Genomic DNA, 17,576 nt, shown 5'->3' with positions numbered 1-17,576 from the left:
ATCTTAGTCTTATTAATTACTTGCTATAAAATGGGCTTTAGAAATGGCTCTAATTATCAGAACCTAAAACTTTCCCTCTTTATGTAAGTCAATAACTTTTCAGAGTGTGCTATTAAAGTTTATTATAAAATTTATTTGAAATGTTGCTGGGTCTCAGATTTCTTTCTTTACTCTCTTCCCTCCACCCCCTCATTAAAGGTGATATTCATCAGGCAAAAACACAAAACCATGTGTTCACTGTGAACAGCCAATCTATGAACAAAAATATAGTAAAGAACTAACTTTATTAAGTCACATTTTCATTGGTAACTTATAGCCTAATTAATCATAGATTTCCATTCCTAGAAGTCCAACAGTTTTATCCCACGATAACATTCAGCCTTTCTTAGCTCTCTGTGGCCAGAGCTTTATAAACCTGCCCTCTTCATAAGCTCTAAACAGTTTTCTGCAGGATTGATGTTTCCTGGAATCACAGAGTATTTGCTGTGTATGTATTTCAGATGTCCTCTTGTATGTTTTTCATGGGGAACATTAGCTAATTTAATCTTTGTTCATGTCAGAATTAAGACCCCAGAAGTGATATAACAGAATTATACAAGAGTTCATTCTATTCATCACTATATATATATATATATATATATATATAAAACTTTAGAAGAGAAAGGAGAAATGGTCTCTATAACTTAATTATCATCAAGTGATCATGTTCGGCTAAAATTTCAAAAGGTAGCTATCATTTTTGTTCCTTCCCCAATAATATCATTGTCCACAATATATCAGATAGAAAGATGTTAAATAAGGCATCTTAAGATATGTTGACATTTTGATTGATAATATAGATTAATAGGTAACACATGTCCAAAGTCCAAGGCACATTAAGGTAAAAGATTTTGACATAGAAGATGGAAATATTTTTGAATAAGTGTTTCCAAATGTATGATTTAAATATAGACACAAAGTATTTTGAATTTTTGGTTATAATAATGCATATTAATAATACCTTGGTTATAAAATAAGGCCAATTCATAAAATATTTATTCAATGCCTTCTATTTATTTAATATCTAGCATAATTTTGGAAACAGAAGTGTCTTATATTTGGCTGAATTTGTGGCTAAATTCTAAGGAAATGTGTGTATACTTTTAAAAGGATCCATGTGGGGCAGCTAGGTGGCCTGATGGATAAAAGAAAGGCCTGGAGTTAGAAGGATCTGAGATCAAATGTTGCCTCAGACATTTACCAGCTCTGTGACCCTGGGTGTCACTTAATCCTTTTTGTCTCCCAAAATACACAAAATAAGTAAAAAGCCATCCAACAGTCTAATAGAGTGCTATATATCATTGTGTGTACAAGTGAACCAAGGAACCTAGGATTCTGAACTTAACCTCAGAGACTTAGTGCAGCCTCTCATTTTATGAACAAGGTTAAAATTTAATGATGTTAAATGACTTTTCAGTAATCCCACAAGTTCTAAAAGCAAGAGCTAGGTTTATGATTATAAATCTAGTATCAATTCCACTTGTGATGGGCAATACCTTTGCTCCATTTATTTTTACACTTGAATATAACTATTCCTCCAAATCCCACAAGACCTTTGTGGATAGCTTTCATAAATGTGTAGCTAAATGTTTCTGCCTCAAGTGCAGATATTATTTTCCTGGCAAAGATTTGATTAGGTTGGTTTTGAAACAATCCTCTTAAAACTCTTTGATTACTGAATCCTGGCTGCAGATAGCTTCCTCAGTATATATGAAAGGACAAGCATACTCAGTGAAATGCAACTTAGTTAACAAATTGAAAAAAGATCCTCAAGTATTGATGGGAAGGGGTCACCTACTATTGTGGGCCAACTCTTAGTGATTTTAGGGCTGCCTGAGAGACATGCTTGTGGCTCTTTTCCCTGGAGAATCTCTAAAATGGCTTGGGTTGGTGGGGCAAAGAGGGCTTTTCTCCATCATTATGAAAAGGAACTGGTATCTTGATATAAGGGAAGAACACTGGATGGAATCAGAGGCCTTGGGTTCAAATTCTGTTACTTCCATTCATTACCTGTGTGACTAGGCAAACTGCTTAGTATCTTGTAAATTTTATTTTCTCAATAAGAGGATTGGCCTCTGTTCTAAATCTATGGTCCCATATCTTATGGCTAATATTTTCCTGGATTGATGGGAAGAAAGTTGTGTTACTTGGTCAGTGGGTATCATATTTCCCATTTATTAAGCATATACTATGTGCTGGGTACCATTGTGGGGTTGGAAGTGATACAAAGGCAGTAAAGAATCTGTCCCTTACCTCAAGGAGAGAAGAAACATGCACAAATTTAGGTATATATAAAAAGGGTTTGCAATTGGACCTCTGATTCATCAATTATAGACAAACTTCCTTTCCTAATATAGATTGTCACCTTCTTAGCAATTTAAAACCTTTTAGAGTTACTTATGGACATTAAGGGGTTAAATCACTAGTGGGAAAGGGAGGTGTCAGGAAATTGGTGTATGTCAGAGATATAAGACAGGTCTTGCTGTCTCACTATCATCCCTCTTGTACATAATAAACAAGGTAACTTGAAGATGGGAAGAACATGCCAACCAAGGCTGGTTCTTATGCTGAATTTGGAAAGAGATTATGAATCTTAAAAATTCCATATGAGGGAAGAGGGCATTCCAGGATTGAGGGACATTCAGGGCAGGAGCACAGAGTACAGTACAGTTAAAAAAAAAAAAAAGGCTACTTGGTTGGACCACGGATTGTGTGAAAGAAATCATGTTTAATGAGGCTGGAAAGGTATTGTGGGGATAGGTCATCAACAGCTAAAGAAAAAATAAAGGCATTTGATTCTGAAGGTCATGAGGAATGTCTGCTGTATTGAAACATCAAAAATAAGGGAACTGAAAGCTGGTTGGAGCCCTGTTTTAAGAGTCTTGTTATCTCAATTTCATCAATATACTCTTAGACCATGTATGCAATGTCCTTATGTCACTTCTTCCACAAAAGATAGTGGTATCATAAGCATTTATAAAGACTTCCATCTTTAACCCAGCAACCATCTTTGAATAGCATTATCATAAAAATGAAATTTTCATATGGTCATGCATGTGACATATAGCAGGTGTTTAATGCTTATTGACAGATTAATTTATGGCCTGTGTTTTGTGAGCAAGTCATTTGACCTCTTTGGCCCTTTGGGCTGCCTTTATAAAATGAAGAGATTGGATTAAATGACCTTAGAGGCCCCTTTCATCCCTGATTTGTGATTCTATAATCCCCATTTTAGAGAAAGAAGCAAGATAATGTAATTGGAGTGGGAAGGGGAGCACTAGATTAGGCATTCGGACACCTGACTTTGAAACCCATTTCTGCCATTTGGAGGAAGTCATTTTATTTTGCTGAACATTAGTTTTTTGGTCAAGACTATGTCACTCCCCTGTTCAGTAATTTCCAGTGACTTCCTGTTATCTTTAGGACTTAATACAGGTTTCTCTGTTTGGCATCTAAAGCCCTTTACAGGTTAGTTCTAACTTAACTTTTTTGCAGGTTTATCATGAATTATCCCCATCCCAGCTTTGCAGAAGCCATCCAAAAATTGTCCTTCCTTATTTCTATTTCTCAGAATCTCTCATGTCCTTCAGCGCTCAGCTCAGTTACCACACCATTAATGACTACCTTAGCTGCTATTGCCTCCCCTTCCCTCCAAAAAAACCTTGTATTTGCTTGTCATATATTTTATATATACTTTATATATGTACATGTTGTTTACCCCCAGTAACATCTATGATATTTGAGGGAAAGAATGGTTTGTCTTTTTTTTTTTTTTTTCATATATTACATTGAGCAGTGTGGCCTGATGGGTAGAAAGCTAACTTTGGAGCTAGGAACTCCCAAGTTCAAATCTTACTTCTGAGACATACTGGTTTTGTGACTTTGGGCAGTATTCTTAGCCTTTCATGGTTCTGGGCAACTCTCCAGTGTTATCTCTTGCAAAGAAGGTGCTGACCTCATTAGTAGGGGGAATTTCCATATTTGTTATGTTCTGTATATCAGTGAAATCACATCCAATCTGTATCCCTATTTCTTTTTCCACATGAACATATAGAATCCTGAAGCTCCAAGGATACTAATGGAATATTGCATATTAAAGGATGGTTTTTCTGATATCTTGTTTAAAAAAAAAAAAACAACCAAATCTTGTCTTTTCCTTATGCTTTACAATGATGTTTGTCCTTAAAGCACCTATCTAACATAAAGATCCATAACAAATGGATATTTTTAGAATGAGATGATCCTGCCAAATTTTTTTAAAAGGGCATTTAAAAATTAAAAGCAACATTATTTTCCATGTAGAAAACTTCTTTTATCCAGAGAGTAAGAGAAAGATGGAGGATTCGCAGTTATACATCTAACTGAAGCAAGACCTGAACCTGACCCTAAAATGCAAATTGAAAATTAATACCAAAGCAAAAATCACAATAGGCTTTGAGTTCTGATAAGTAACAAAGTTCATTCTTGGCTTAGTCCAGAGTTGTCACTTATATTTTTATATGTAGATTTAGATGTGGATCTCTCTCTCTCTCTCTCTCTCTCTCTCTCTCTCTCTGTACATATATGTACATACGTGTATGTATATTATATATATGTGTGTGTGTGTTTGTATATGTGCGTATTTCTCCCTATTTGGTCCTAGAAATACTATTAAAATCTCATTACTAATAAGCAGAAAAGATAGCTCCCATCTATTCACCAGCTGATGATAATTTTTTTTTAACCTTTTAGTACAGATGTTCTTAACCTGGTGTCTCTGACCTTGTTTATATATACATTGATAATTGTATTTCAATGTAATTAGCTTCCTTTGTAATTCTACACATTTTAGATGCATTTAAAACTATTATTCTAAAAAGGGATAGGTAGACTTCACCAGACTGCCCCAGAAAGCCACCAAAAAGGTTAAGAATTGCTGCTTAGTGGGTTTCATTTTTTTTTTTTTTTGGTTTTGTTTCAACATCATTTTCATTTTCAAATGTATTCTTCCTCTCTCTCCTCCCCAAAGGGCCATTCTTTGTACTAAACAATAAATAAAAAAGGAAGAGGAATAATTAACCAACGAAATTAACCAGCTCTTCAGCTGTCTCCAGCATGTCTGTACAATGTTCCACATTGATGGGTCCCCACCTCTTGAAAGAAGGAAGGAAGGGAGTTACATATTCACATCTCTTAAGTGGCTGGCCTTTGAGTTGTTTTTTTTTTTTTTTTTGTTACTTTCTCTCTAAATATGTAGTCTACAGAAGTGGCTTTAAGCCAATAGACAACAGAAAGAATATGTCTTCTAATAGTTCAGTAGAGATCAGTCAATCAAAAAGGGAGGTTTTAGTTTTAGAGAATTTTTTAAAGAATGACTGCTCTTAAATGACTTTTTTTAAACCAACATTTTTTAAAAATGGGAATAATTCTGATTTTTAAAAAACATTTGTTACCTCACCTAAGGAGTCTGTTTCCTAAACACTAATTTTTCTCTCTCCCTTTGCTTGGAGACAGCTAGGTACATAAGTGGTTACAACACTGGACTTGGAGTCAAGATCTAAGTTCAAATTCAGCCTCAGGAACTAGTTATGTGAATCTTGGCAAGTTCTTGAATATTTACCTGCCTTAGTTTCTCCATATGTAAAATGGGGATGACACTGGCATTTACCTCCTATAATTGTGAAGATAAAAACACACAATGTAATGTTTACTGAAAAGTACTTAAAGTGCTACTTAAATGCTAGCTATTAGTAGGCGATAATACAACCATCATAATGTCAACCATGATGACTACTAATGACAAGGAAGAGTTACTTTTAAGCTGGTTAGTTTTCCTTGGAACTAATAAGGTTATTGGATGAAGAAAGTGGATCTTTTTAATAATCAGGTGATTCAAGGCAATTCCAGTAGATTTGGAATGGAACATGCCATCTGCATCCAGAGAGAGAACTATGAAACTTAATGCGGATCAAAGCAGAGAATGTTCACTTTTGTTGTAGTTGTTTGTGTGCTTGGTTTTTTTTTTTTTCTTTCTCATGTTATTTTTCTCTTTTGATCTGATTTTTCTTGTGCAGCATGATGAATATGGAAATAAGTTTAGGAGAATTGCACATGTTTAATCTATATCTAATTACTTTATATCTTGGAAAGGGGAATGAGGGAGAGAGAGATTTGGAACATAAGATTTTGCAGAAGTGATTGTAGAAAATCATCTTTGCATGGATAAAAATAAAATACTATTTAAAAAAAGAAAAGAAAATTAAAGTCTTCATTACCTGCTTTCAGTTGTCTTAATCACTTCATTTTTATAACTTCTCTGGGTAATGGTACTAAATAAGCTGTGAAATTTCACAGTGTTTTATACTCCTGAAATCTTTCAAAATGAATTTTACCTATGTAATTGGAAGCTCTGGCCTTTACTTGTCTTTGCTTGTTGCAGTATTTTTGTTGTTTTCTGTTTTTGATGGTTTATTGGTTGATTGATTTTTATCATAATGAAATGATTGTGTAGTTGCTGTCAAAGGTATTATTTTATAATGAGGAAAAAAAAAAACAACTTGGCAGTGAGGAACTGTGATGGAAGGAAAGCCTTCAAGATTTCACTGTCATTGTTCACAGCTAATGAAGCATTTTTTCTGTGCTTGCTCCTCCTAAGTATTCCTGGGATACAATGAGGAAATTTAGTGAATTAGTGAATCAGTGACAAAAAGAACAATCTGGAAATGAATTCTGTGACTTCAGTGAACACTCTACTACATATATGCCAAGGTCCAGACATCCATAAACAGGTCATACTCCATCCTCCACCTTTCTTTCTTTTCAAAAATAATATCTAATTATTTTTCAAAATACATGCAAAGATAGTTTTCAACGTCCACCTTTGCAAAACCTTGTGTTGAAAAAATTTCTCCCTCTCTTCCTCTTCTCCCCACTCCTAGACATCAAGTAATCCAATATAGGTTAAAATGTGCAATTTTCTAAACCCACATTTATCATGATGTACAAGAAAATTCGATTCAAAAGGGGGAGGTGAATGAGAAAGAAAAACACACAGACAACAATAACAACAACAAAGGTGAAAATACTATGTTATGATCCACATTCAGACTCTCTGAAAGTTCTCTCTCTGGAAATGGATAGCTTTAACCTCAACTTTCCAAGAATTAATAAGACAGAAGTTATCACTTTTGATTTATAGGCCTAATGGAAGAATTAATTATCTCAACTTATTTTTTAAATTTAATTCAAAATTGAATTGTAGCTAGATAAAATTAAGAGTTTAAGTAATGGATAATCAAATCATTGAAAAAGCAAATCTCTGGCCAAGCAGAAAGAGTTCCTCTGTCCTCAAGGAGCTTAGGTTGTACTTGTGTGAAAATAATACATGCAGATAAGTATGTAAACAATGTTTAGAGTCAACACAAAGTGATTTCAGTGTTAAGATGGCCAGAGGACACAATCAGTTCAGACCTGTGTGCCTTAGGAAGATTTAAGTATTTGAAATAATTTGTATCCCCAGAGAACTCAGGGTTAGTTCCAGACTACTACAAGTATAAGAATAAGACATAAGCGGAGCGATATAGTCTTATTTTGGGTATATCTGGTATTCTTAAAATAATTGATAGGGGAGATCTCAAAGTACAACAATTTTAAAAACACATTGTATCACTTAAAGAGACCAAAGATACTTCTCTAAGTGGAGAAGCAGGAGGCTAAAAATTCATAATGCTGCATATGTTGTTAGATTTGATTACTATTGTAAGGGTGGGAATAATTGAACATGAGAAGTATACTGGTATAATAAATAAAGCACTGTATTTGGAGTGAGATTTAATCCCAGTTTTGTCCCTCACTACTTATATCACTGTAAATAAATTCCTTAATCTTTCAGTTTCCTTATCTGAAAAATGGGAATTGAAATGGAATAATCTCTAAGGTCTCTTCCATCTCTATATTCTGTTTCTGTGAAATAGTAGACATGATTCAGAAGAGAGGTCAGATGCTAATGTAAAATGCCAATGGTAATACAGGTAAAAGTAGAAAAACTTTAAAATAAAGACTAGTCAGTTACAATTGGTATAAAACAAAAGAGGAATTTGTAATAAGATTTAAATTAGTATTCTACTTATTAAAAGCAGTAAAATAGTAATTCTAATAATAGCTATTATTTAGACGTCACTTTCAGATTTGCAGATATTATCTCATTTAATCCTCACAATAGTAGGTGCTTTAGAAACTGATAGTTAGAAATTAAGTATCCCAGTATCACAAAGCTAGTAAGTATCTGAGATTTGATTTGAACCCCTACTCATCTACTGTACCACATAGTTTGCTTTTATAGTAGAAGAAAGTTATGTTAATAAGTTCTATATAAGATAAAAAACAAATGGTATATGTAAAAGATATAGAAAAAAGAATGATGAACTAAAAATTACCAATATCAGAGTTCAAACAGTACCTTAGATAACTTGCTGATTGTGTTACCCTGGGCAAGATACTCAGTGTCCTCATCAGTGAAATAGGTATAATAACAGCATCTTTGCAGGGTTGTTAGTGAGAATCAAATGATAGAAACAATGTAAATAATAGATGTTATCATCATAATAAAGTGGATAGTTTTCTCTTGAAAAAGTGATTTCCTTTGCTCAATCATGGGTATATTGAGATAGGAAAATCTGGAAAAGAGAGGCTTAGCAGGGGAAAAGGTAAAGATAGTAACAATGTTAAGGAGTAATAAGTCAACCAAGAAGACTGAAATTAGGCCAAGATTTTAATGTAGAAGATATGATAATTAAGAGAAAAAGACTAGAGCTTTGGTTTTTTAATGATCTGTGATATGATGATTTAATAGTAATGTGGTAATATGGAGAATGGCTATCAACAGTAACATTAAAATAAATTTGAAATTAATAAGAGCTAACAGAAATCCTATCTGCTCTCAGCACTTAGATAAATGTATCTTTCCACTTATATCTTCTACATTCCAAAATAAAGACACCTCGTTGAGTTTTTTTTAAAAGACACCAAAGACAAGAAATCTGTCTGATGCAGACAACAGACAGAACAATAAGAATATTCAGATTTGGGGGCAGCTAGGTGGTGCAGTGGATAGAGCACCAGTCCTGAAGTCAGGAGAACCCGAGTTCAAATCTGGCCTCAGACATTTAATATTTCCTGGCTGTGTGACCCTGGGTAAGTCATTTAACCCCAATTACTTCAGAAAAAAAAATTCAGATTTTTATGGACTAAGATTAGAGGGGTGGTCTCAATTAGACAGCAGAAAGTAGTGTCTGAGATAGACAATTGGCTAGGATAAAAGAGATAAGTTTTGCTTAAATCCCTCTATCACACAGTTTTCTTGTCTGTTACATGAGAAATATGGATCTCTCAAAGTTCCCTTCTTTCAGCTCCAAGTTTCTAGGAGTCTTTTGAACTAATGAGAAATGAAAGGAATAAAATGAATTCAGTTCCCCATGCCAGGCCAAATTGCATTGGCCTCTAGGGGGAGGAAAAATGAACAGTGCTCTTCACTTTATCATTATTACCCTGTTTCTTTATGACTTTTGTCCTTTCTGGATGTATAAAACATTTCTCTACTCCCATGTCCATACCCAATTTTTTAAGGCTTTCTAAGATTTCTTTGAAATGTAATTTTACCATGTTTGGCCTCACTAAATTTCAGCCTATTTTATAATGTTAAAACCACAAACATAAAGGTTTGTGCCCACAATTAAAGTTTACTTTCCTGCTGTCTGTAGCTTTGTCCCTAGATGTACATACAGATGTAGGCATGTGTGTGTGTGTTGTGTCTGTGTGTGTGTGTGTGTGTGTGTCCTTGTCTGCATCTTGTCTCACTGTCCTTTTTGAAACATGAACAACTGAAGAATACAGTACTACTTTAATTCATACTGTTGTTTGCAGAATCAGAGATTTTAGGAGATCTATGAAGTATGGAAGGGGCTATACTTTGAACACACACACACACACACACACACACACACACACACACAGAGTTGTTAAACCAACATGAGAAAAATAGGCCAGTTGTAAAGTAAGCAGCACTTTTTCACTTCTCCCCAACCCTAGAGGCCAGATGAGATTGTCCAAGGAATTAATTCATTTTATTCTTTGCATACCCATAGACTCATGAAACTCATAAGCTTAGAGCTGGAAAGCAACCATAAAGTTATAAATCTTTCATTTAGCAGACAAGAAAACTGAGGCCTTGATGAGTTTAGGGGACTTGATCAGGATGCCAGTGGTCAGGATGAAATAGCTGATAGACAACAGAAGCCAGTTAATCTGTAAAATGAGGGGACTGAATTTAAAAATCTCTCAGGTCACTACCCATTCTAAATCTATAATCCCATGTACCTGATGTTGTCTACTTAAGCCATTCTCTTTTTCCCAAGCACCTCTTAACAAATGATTTAATCATATCAAGATCACTGATATTTCATTTAATATATCTAATGTCAAATCCATAAGGGCACAGGCTACCTCTTTTCATATAAAAAGAACTAAGCACTCTATGATATGATGAATAAATTACACTCATAAGGGATATATAACGGATTTTGTACTGCCAATTAGCTATGGATTGTCAGTTCCTTATTTAATGAGGAAACTTTAGAAGCTTTATTTTTATAATATGAGATCTCAATAAGGATGTACAATGAGATTTGGGAAGATAGAAGTAAGAGACACATTTACTGTAGGTTCTGAAGTGGGGGAGTTGTTTAAGGACATTTAATACAAATAAAAACTAAGATTTGAAAGAGAGGCTTGGGATCCATAAAGGGCAAATCATTAGGGGGTGGAGTTTGGGTAAGAGGCAAGAAAGGGAAGAGTCAGATAACAAGACTGAGCAGAGTAAGGGGAAAAGTTTATGAGGAAAGTTGCAGACAACAATCTTGGTCATGTTACACTTGAATTGCTGATGAGATACTGAGGAGGAGATGCTGAAGAGATAATTGGGAGGCAAGATTCAACAGGATAAAGAGATGTGGGGTGTACAGTAAAATTTAGGAACCACACTCACGGAGTGGTTGGTAGAATCTATGGACTCAGGCAAAGTGTGAAAAAAAAAATAATCCAAGTTCAGAATCCAGAAGAGATCCAGAATAAGCAGGAGATAAAGCAAAGTCTCTAAGGCTATGTCTACACTACATTTGCAAGGGAAGTCTAGTGGACCAAAACATCTTTTAGTATTCATTGTATTCCTCCAGCCTGGAGTTCCCAAAGAAATTTTTGAAACGGATGCTCCGTCTACACACAAGGTAGGGTATTTCCTGATTGTTCCTATAAGATAGATTTCCATATTGGCAGTAATCTTAGTTTAACTGTGGAGAGATTATTGCCAGAATGGATCTTGGTTTCTGATTGTTTGGGTTCATTTGGATCTATAATGTATGCATGTCATTAATTTCCCTGGTTATGTGTAATATATTGAAACTAAATCATCCAGATGTGTTGATGGCAACTTACTTAGCATAATCATTCAACCAACAAGATATATTAACTCCTTTCTATGTGCTAGGCAATATGCTAAATAATGTAGATTTTTCCTGAGTGAATAGATGAGAATATTAGGGAGAAATCCCAAAGCAAAGAATGCTATTATGAGTGAATCCTAGAATGATTATTAAGTGAAACCTAGGAGGGTCAGGCTGTTACCAAATAGGAAATATCTACCTATAGGTTTGCAAAAATAAAGGTGGAAAAAGGGGCAATTAGTCTCATTGTCAAGGCTAGTTTTTTGTTTTGTTTTGTTTTGTTTTCAAGCAATAAAGATTTCATTGAGGGAAATTAAGGAGAAAATTATGGGGAGGTGAGGGCATGGTTATGCCAAGGTATGTTCCAGGATATTGTTACTGAATGAAGGATGGGGGTGTGAGAATAGGAAAAATGAATGATAACAATAAAGGTCACTGGGGTCAAATGAAGCTTTCATGAAAACTACTTTGAGATGATGACATTAATAATTAATGATCTGAAAGGTCATAAAACAACATTTCCTGCACTTTCTTGCTTTTTGGCTTAATTACTTTGCATCCACTAAGATATCTCTTTCCACAGCTGATTTTATAAGAGGTTTTATCAGTCACATTTGACAATATGTGTGTAGTATACATTTAATAACAGGAGCAGGACATTTAATAAAATTGGGTTTATAACTTTATCATTTTCCCCTCAAGTTCTTAATTTTCATTGCTATTCACTGATAGGATTTAAGATTTATTTAATGATGTCCAGCTGATATTCCTATTTGGGAAATGTTTTCTTTTTCCCATTTTACTTCACTACTGTTTCAAGTAAACTGTTAAGTGATAAGGCTATGATTTCGGCTTAGAAGACAAACTGGCAAAAATCTAGTCTTTTTTCTTTCCAGTTTGTTTCTTGGTTATTGACGACATAAAAGTCTACACAATATAAAATGTTATCTTTAAAATATTTATTTTCCCCCTCTAAATGTAGGAAAATCTTTGGGGACTTTCTTGTTGTTAGTCAAATGGAAAAGTCCTATTTTGAGACTTGACCCTGGTGTTTTAAAATAGTTTTAGACTCATTGCCTAATTTAAAGCATAGCCCTGAATCAGCTGCACACACAGTCCTACAAAACTGTATTCTTGAAACACAAAGACACAGCCACTACTGCATATTTTGTGTATTTCATACAGTATATTTCATTCATTTCACTTAAAAGAAAGAAAGAAAAGAACTGTGAAGCTAATTAACATGAAGGCAGCTCAAAAGGAACTGAGACACTTTAATTATTTGAGACAAGCTTTTGTCTTTGAGGATGGTAAAAATTGTCCTCCAAGCTTAAACTGTTATATACTTTATCCAAATTCAGATTAATAGCTTGTTTATACTAAAGCTTCTGTCCAAGGTGAATAAAATGTTCCAAAAGCTGCCTCTAGTGCAGCAGTTTCAAGAGAAAATGAATCAAATCATGACCACGGTTAGTGCCTAGACATATTTCCAAATTTATTCAGACCTTTAACTTAAGTGTAGGATAATTGACTACAGATTGAATAACAAAAGGAATTGAGACACAGTGGAAACCTGAAGCCAAGTCAGATAAAGAATACTATCATTGCCCTTCGTATTGGACCAAAGTGGAAGAGGAATCGGGGATACTGATGTGGTGATAGCTTGTCCTGAAACATTATTCTTTCTAGGTGCTGGCATAATCCCAATCATGTATCTGTGCAAAATATTTTAAGTCTGTTTAATACTTAGTATATACCAAATATATAGGAGCCTGTCTAAAATAGTTATTTTCTGATGTATGTTTCTGTGTATATGTATATACATACATATGTACATATGTATACTATTGTGTACATGCATGTGTATATGAAGACAAAGAAATATAATGGAGAGAGGGAAGAAATGTATAAGAGAAGGGAAAGAATGAGACAGAAACAGAGAGACAAAGAAATATCTACTCTGCAATTTACCGAGAGTTGACTGAACACCGAAATGAGGTGATTGATTTGCCCAGCGTTACACAGCCTGTGTCAGATACTTGAACTCAGATCTTCCTGTATCATGCTACCATTGATAAACTCTTGCAAAATATCAGGGTTTTAAATTGGACAGAAATACCCTTATTGTAATAAATGCTTTGTGTATAAATGATGGAATGTTTCTGTCAAAATGTATTTTTTTTGAAAATTTGATTCATTTTTACTACTTTCACTCTGAAAAATTTTAAAGAAGTAATGAAGCATATTAAAATATTCTTTGCATATGCAATTATTTATTTGCCATGGGCCTAAGAACTAAAATGCTAAATTTTGATCGAACTTTTGAAAAATTATCTCCATTATGAGCTCAAGAATAAATATTTTGAGGTTTGACACTTACCTGGCATTTTCTGATCGCAGTAATGAGAATAGATCTTGTAAAAAGATCTTAAATCTTTCTGAAATAGGTCTAAGCCCTGAGGGACTAAAACATATCACTGTGTGAGTCACTATTATAGATATTTGTAAGTCAAATTTCTGAGCCTTTGTTTAATGTAGAAGTTTAGAGCTTTTGCTTTTAACTAAATGTTCCATTTAGTTTCATGAGATTATATATCATGTGAATTAAATATTGGATAATAAGTTGTTAATCTCTAAATACTTAAAATAACACTAAATATAGTAAAGCATAAAGAGTTATGTTTCTAAGATTGTTCTCTTTACTTATTAGTGCAAGCATTACTAGTAATGTACAATTCATTGGGATACTATTTATGAATTATCCATTCCCTTCCTTATAATTGATCTTACTAGGAATGACACTTGGTAAAACATTTTAGGCTAGTAGAAGTCATAGTATATGTTTGAAAGTGAAAAAGAAAAAGAAAAAATATATATTAAAAAAAATAAAATTATAAAACTATTTCCTCAAAAATATTTACTCATTTGACAAACATTTATCAAGTTTCTACTAATACAAATCTGATATAGTACCCAGAGGACTGGTTTTGTAATCAAGATGACCTGGGTTCAAGTCCAGCAACTGATATATAATCATTGAACCTTTCAGTGCCTTTAGAGAACTCGTAAATCTATTAAGTTAAAGATTTCACAGCAGCTAAGTGGCATAATAGATACAGTCTAGATCTGGAATCAGGAATACTTATCTTTCAGAGTTCAAATTTGTCCTCAGACACTTACTAGCTGTGTGGACCTGGGCATATCACTTAACCCTGTTTGCCTCAGTTTCTTCATCTATAAAATGAGCTAGAGAAGTAAAGGGCAAGCCACTCTAGCATCTTTATCAAGAAAACCCAAAAGGGGATCACAAAGAGTTAGGCACAACTGAAATACAACTGAACAAAAGTTACAGATTTATTGCCCATCTGCATCTGGAAGGAAATCCAAAAATAAAATCACAGATACAGACCAAAAAATAATGTGTAAGACCAAGTCCTTGGTACTGAGGGAGATACAAAGATAAATAATACATAACTCCTATTCCCCAAGGAGTTTTAAGTATAAATAGTGAGATTACACATATAACCATATGACAAATAACCATAATTCCAAATAAAATGTGGCAAGTATATTAAAGAGTTATGATAAAGGTCCATTAAGAGGCAATAGATATTTGTTAGGCACCTACTATGCACTAGTGATACGAACACTAAAAAGAAAAGTCTCTACACTCAAGGAGCTTACTATATAACTAGAGGTGCTGAAAAGAGGGTAGGGAAAAGTACTTCACAGGGAGTATAATGGAGAAGTAAAGAGAAGTAAATACATCCAGTTAGGAAATGAAGAGATAGCTGAACTGGGTCCCCTCATTATATGGAAGTTTTTAAGAAGAGCTCTTCTTTCTGTCCTCCAGTGAAAGAGTTAGAGGGTACTGTTGAGATGTGAAAGTACCAGTGTTCATGAGGTTTCTGGGGGCAAGTCCAGAGAAGCGTAGTCAAGTGGGAATAAAAGTGCCACTAAAGTTTATAAAACTTGATGTATTTATAGATGGATAAATGAAACATTTATTATGTGCTAAGAACCATGTTTATAGGTCCTTTCCAGTGTCTAAAATATCTTGAATTATATTTTTATTTAATATAACCTTTACTAATGCAGTGATTTATTTTCTTTTCACTTATTATTATTTTCTTTAAAGTAATAAATGAGATCACTGATCCAAGAAGCTGCAACAATATCCAACATATTATCTAAATGAATTTCAGCAAGTCATTTAATTTCTTTAGTCCTGGGTTTCTTCAAATGTGAAAAAAAGTATGTTGAACTAGATGAGCTCTTAGATCCTTTCCAGTTCTAAATCTATGATCTCGTGATCCTATTTATTTAATTATACTAAGGAATCTACCGGGATAAGTCCCTTTCTGAAATGATAGCATAGTTAAATGGGCACAGTTGTTATTCAAGATAGGTATAACCCCAGCATAAATGCATTTCAATATATCTTATATTAAGAGGACAAGGTAAAGGGGAAGTTAGGTAGTGAGTGAATGGAGGTCTCAAACACTTAACACTTTCTAGCTGTGTGACTTTGGGCATCTTAACCACAATTGCCTCAAGAAAAAAAAAAAAAAGACAAGGTAAAGGAAAAAAACAAAAAGAAGAGAAAAGCAAGAATTTTATCCTTGGCTATTGGTCAATGTATTATTCTTTATGTCACATATTTTGATGTCAAGATAAGGTATAATGGTTTTTTATTTCAATCAATAAATAAATAAGTGCCTGCCTGTTGTATGCCAGGTACTGTGCTATGACATAAAGACAAAAACAAAATAGTCCCTTCACTCAAGGAGTTTAAATTCTACTTGGGAAAAACAACACATGTTCATGTAAATAAATACAGAATATATACATGATAACTTTTGAGTAAGGTAGGTTCTAGTCTTTATTCAGGCAATAGTATTTGAACTGAGCTTTGGAGTAAGCTAACGAATCCAAGAAGTGATTACCAGGAAATGCATTCCAGGAATGAGGACAACCTGTGCAAAAACATGGAGATGGGAAGACAGAATGAAATGTATGAATTACAGCAAGTAAACCAGTTGAAGTGGAATATAGAATACATAAAGGAAAATAATGTGTAAAAAAAGAAAAAAATAGAAAGGTAGCCTGGACCCAGATAGTAAAGAGGAAATATTATTTTCTCCAAGAAACACTAAGGAATCACTGGAATTTTTTGAGCAAGGGACTAACATGATTAGATCTCTGTATTGGAAATATCATTTCAGCAGCTTTATGGAGTTTCATGATTTGTGTAACATCAAAACCCTTAATATAGAATATTCATCAGAATGCCATGGAAGTAGCACAAAGATAATTTTTCCTTCAATTTCTTTTTCTTCTCTTATTGCTAAAGCTAATATTTCTAATACAATATTGAATAACAGTGATGATAGTGAGCAACGTTGTTTCACCTCTGATATTATTGGGAATGCTTCCTATTTATCTCCATTACGTATAATGCTTGCTAATGATTTTACATAGATGTTACTTATAATTTTAAGGAAAACTCCATTTATTTCTATTCTCTCTAGTGGTTTTTAGTAGGAATGGATGTTATATTTTGTCAATAAAGCTAACTTTTCCAAAAAGTGCTTCTCAAAATATTACTTGTAGCTACAGTGTACTTTAGTCTGTGCATTGATAGATTTCTGATGTTTATTGATCTTGTCAGCCCATCAGTTGGCAAGTATTCATCACCCACTATTTGCAAGATATTTCTCTAAACACTGAGGATACACTACAGGTGAGTTATTAAAAACATATGTAGAGTTCTTCAACCATGAAGAATTATCTACACCTGCCATGAATTGAAGGATAATATCTTTCTCACAAATGAACCAGGAACTTTGGCTTGAAGTCTCTGTATTTATCTGTTCAGTGCTACAATCACATATATGTTTTTATGGCCCAGTTTCACAGAAAATGTAGTGATTTATCCAGGGCTTTCTTCGAGGGAAATTTTCTCTTACAGCAGGATCCACACACTGAATGGCAACATATAATGTGTGAAGAAGGGACCAGCCCCTCAGGCATGTGGATCCAGGTGTCTAGGGCATCTGGTAA

General features: G+C 33.9%; 1 protein-coding gene across 2 annotated transcripts in view; it reads left to right on the top strand.

Moving 5' to 3' along the window:
- Nucleotides 1-17,576, top strand: part of FRY (FRY microtubule binding protein) — a 514,411-nt gene that overhangs the window by 27,117 nt on the left and 469,718 nt on the right. Inside the window, exon 1 of one of the 2 annotated variants that reach the window (XM_051986491.1) lies at nucleotides 10,621-11,297. The exons of the other annotated variant lie outside the window; for it this stretch is intronic. Coding sequence (XP_051842451.1) covers nucleotides 11,278-11,297 — 20 coding nt within the window. The 5' untranslated portion in view covers nucleotides 10,621-11,277. Of the gene's footprint in view, nucleotides 1-10,620; nucleotides 11,298-17,576 lie in introns of those variants that run through there. 2 annotated transcript variants of the gene reach the window in all.

This window comes from Antechinus flavipes, chromosome 3 (assembly GCF_016432865.1).
Source record: "Antechinus flavipes isolate AdamAnt ecotype Samford, QLD, Australia chromosome 3, AdamAnt_v2, whole genome shotgun sequence".
Lineage (NCBI taxonomy): Eukaryota > Metazoa > Chordata > Mammalia > Dasyuromorphia > Dasyuridae > Antechinus > Antechinus flavipes.
This window is presented reverse-complemented; position numbering and strand designations above follow the sequence as displayed.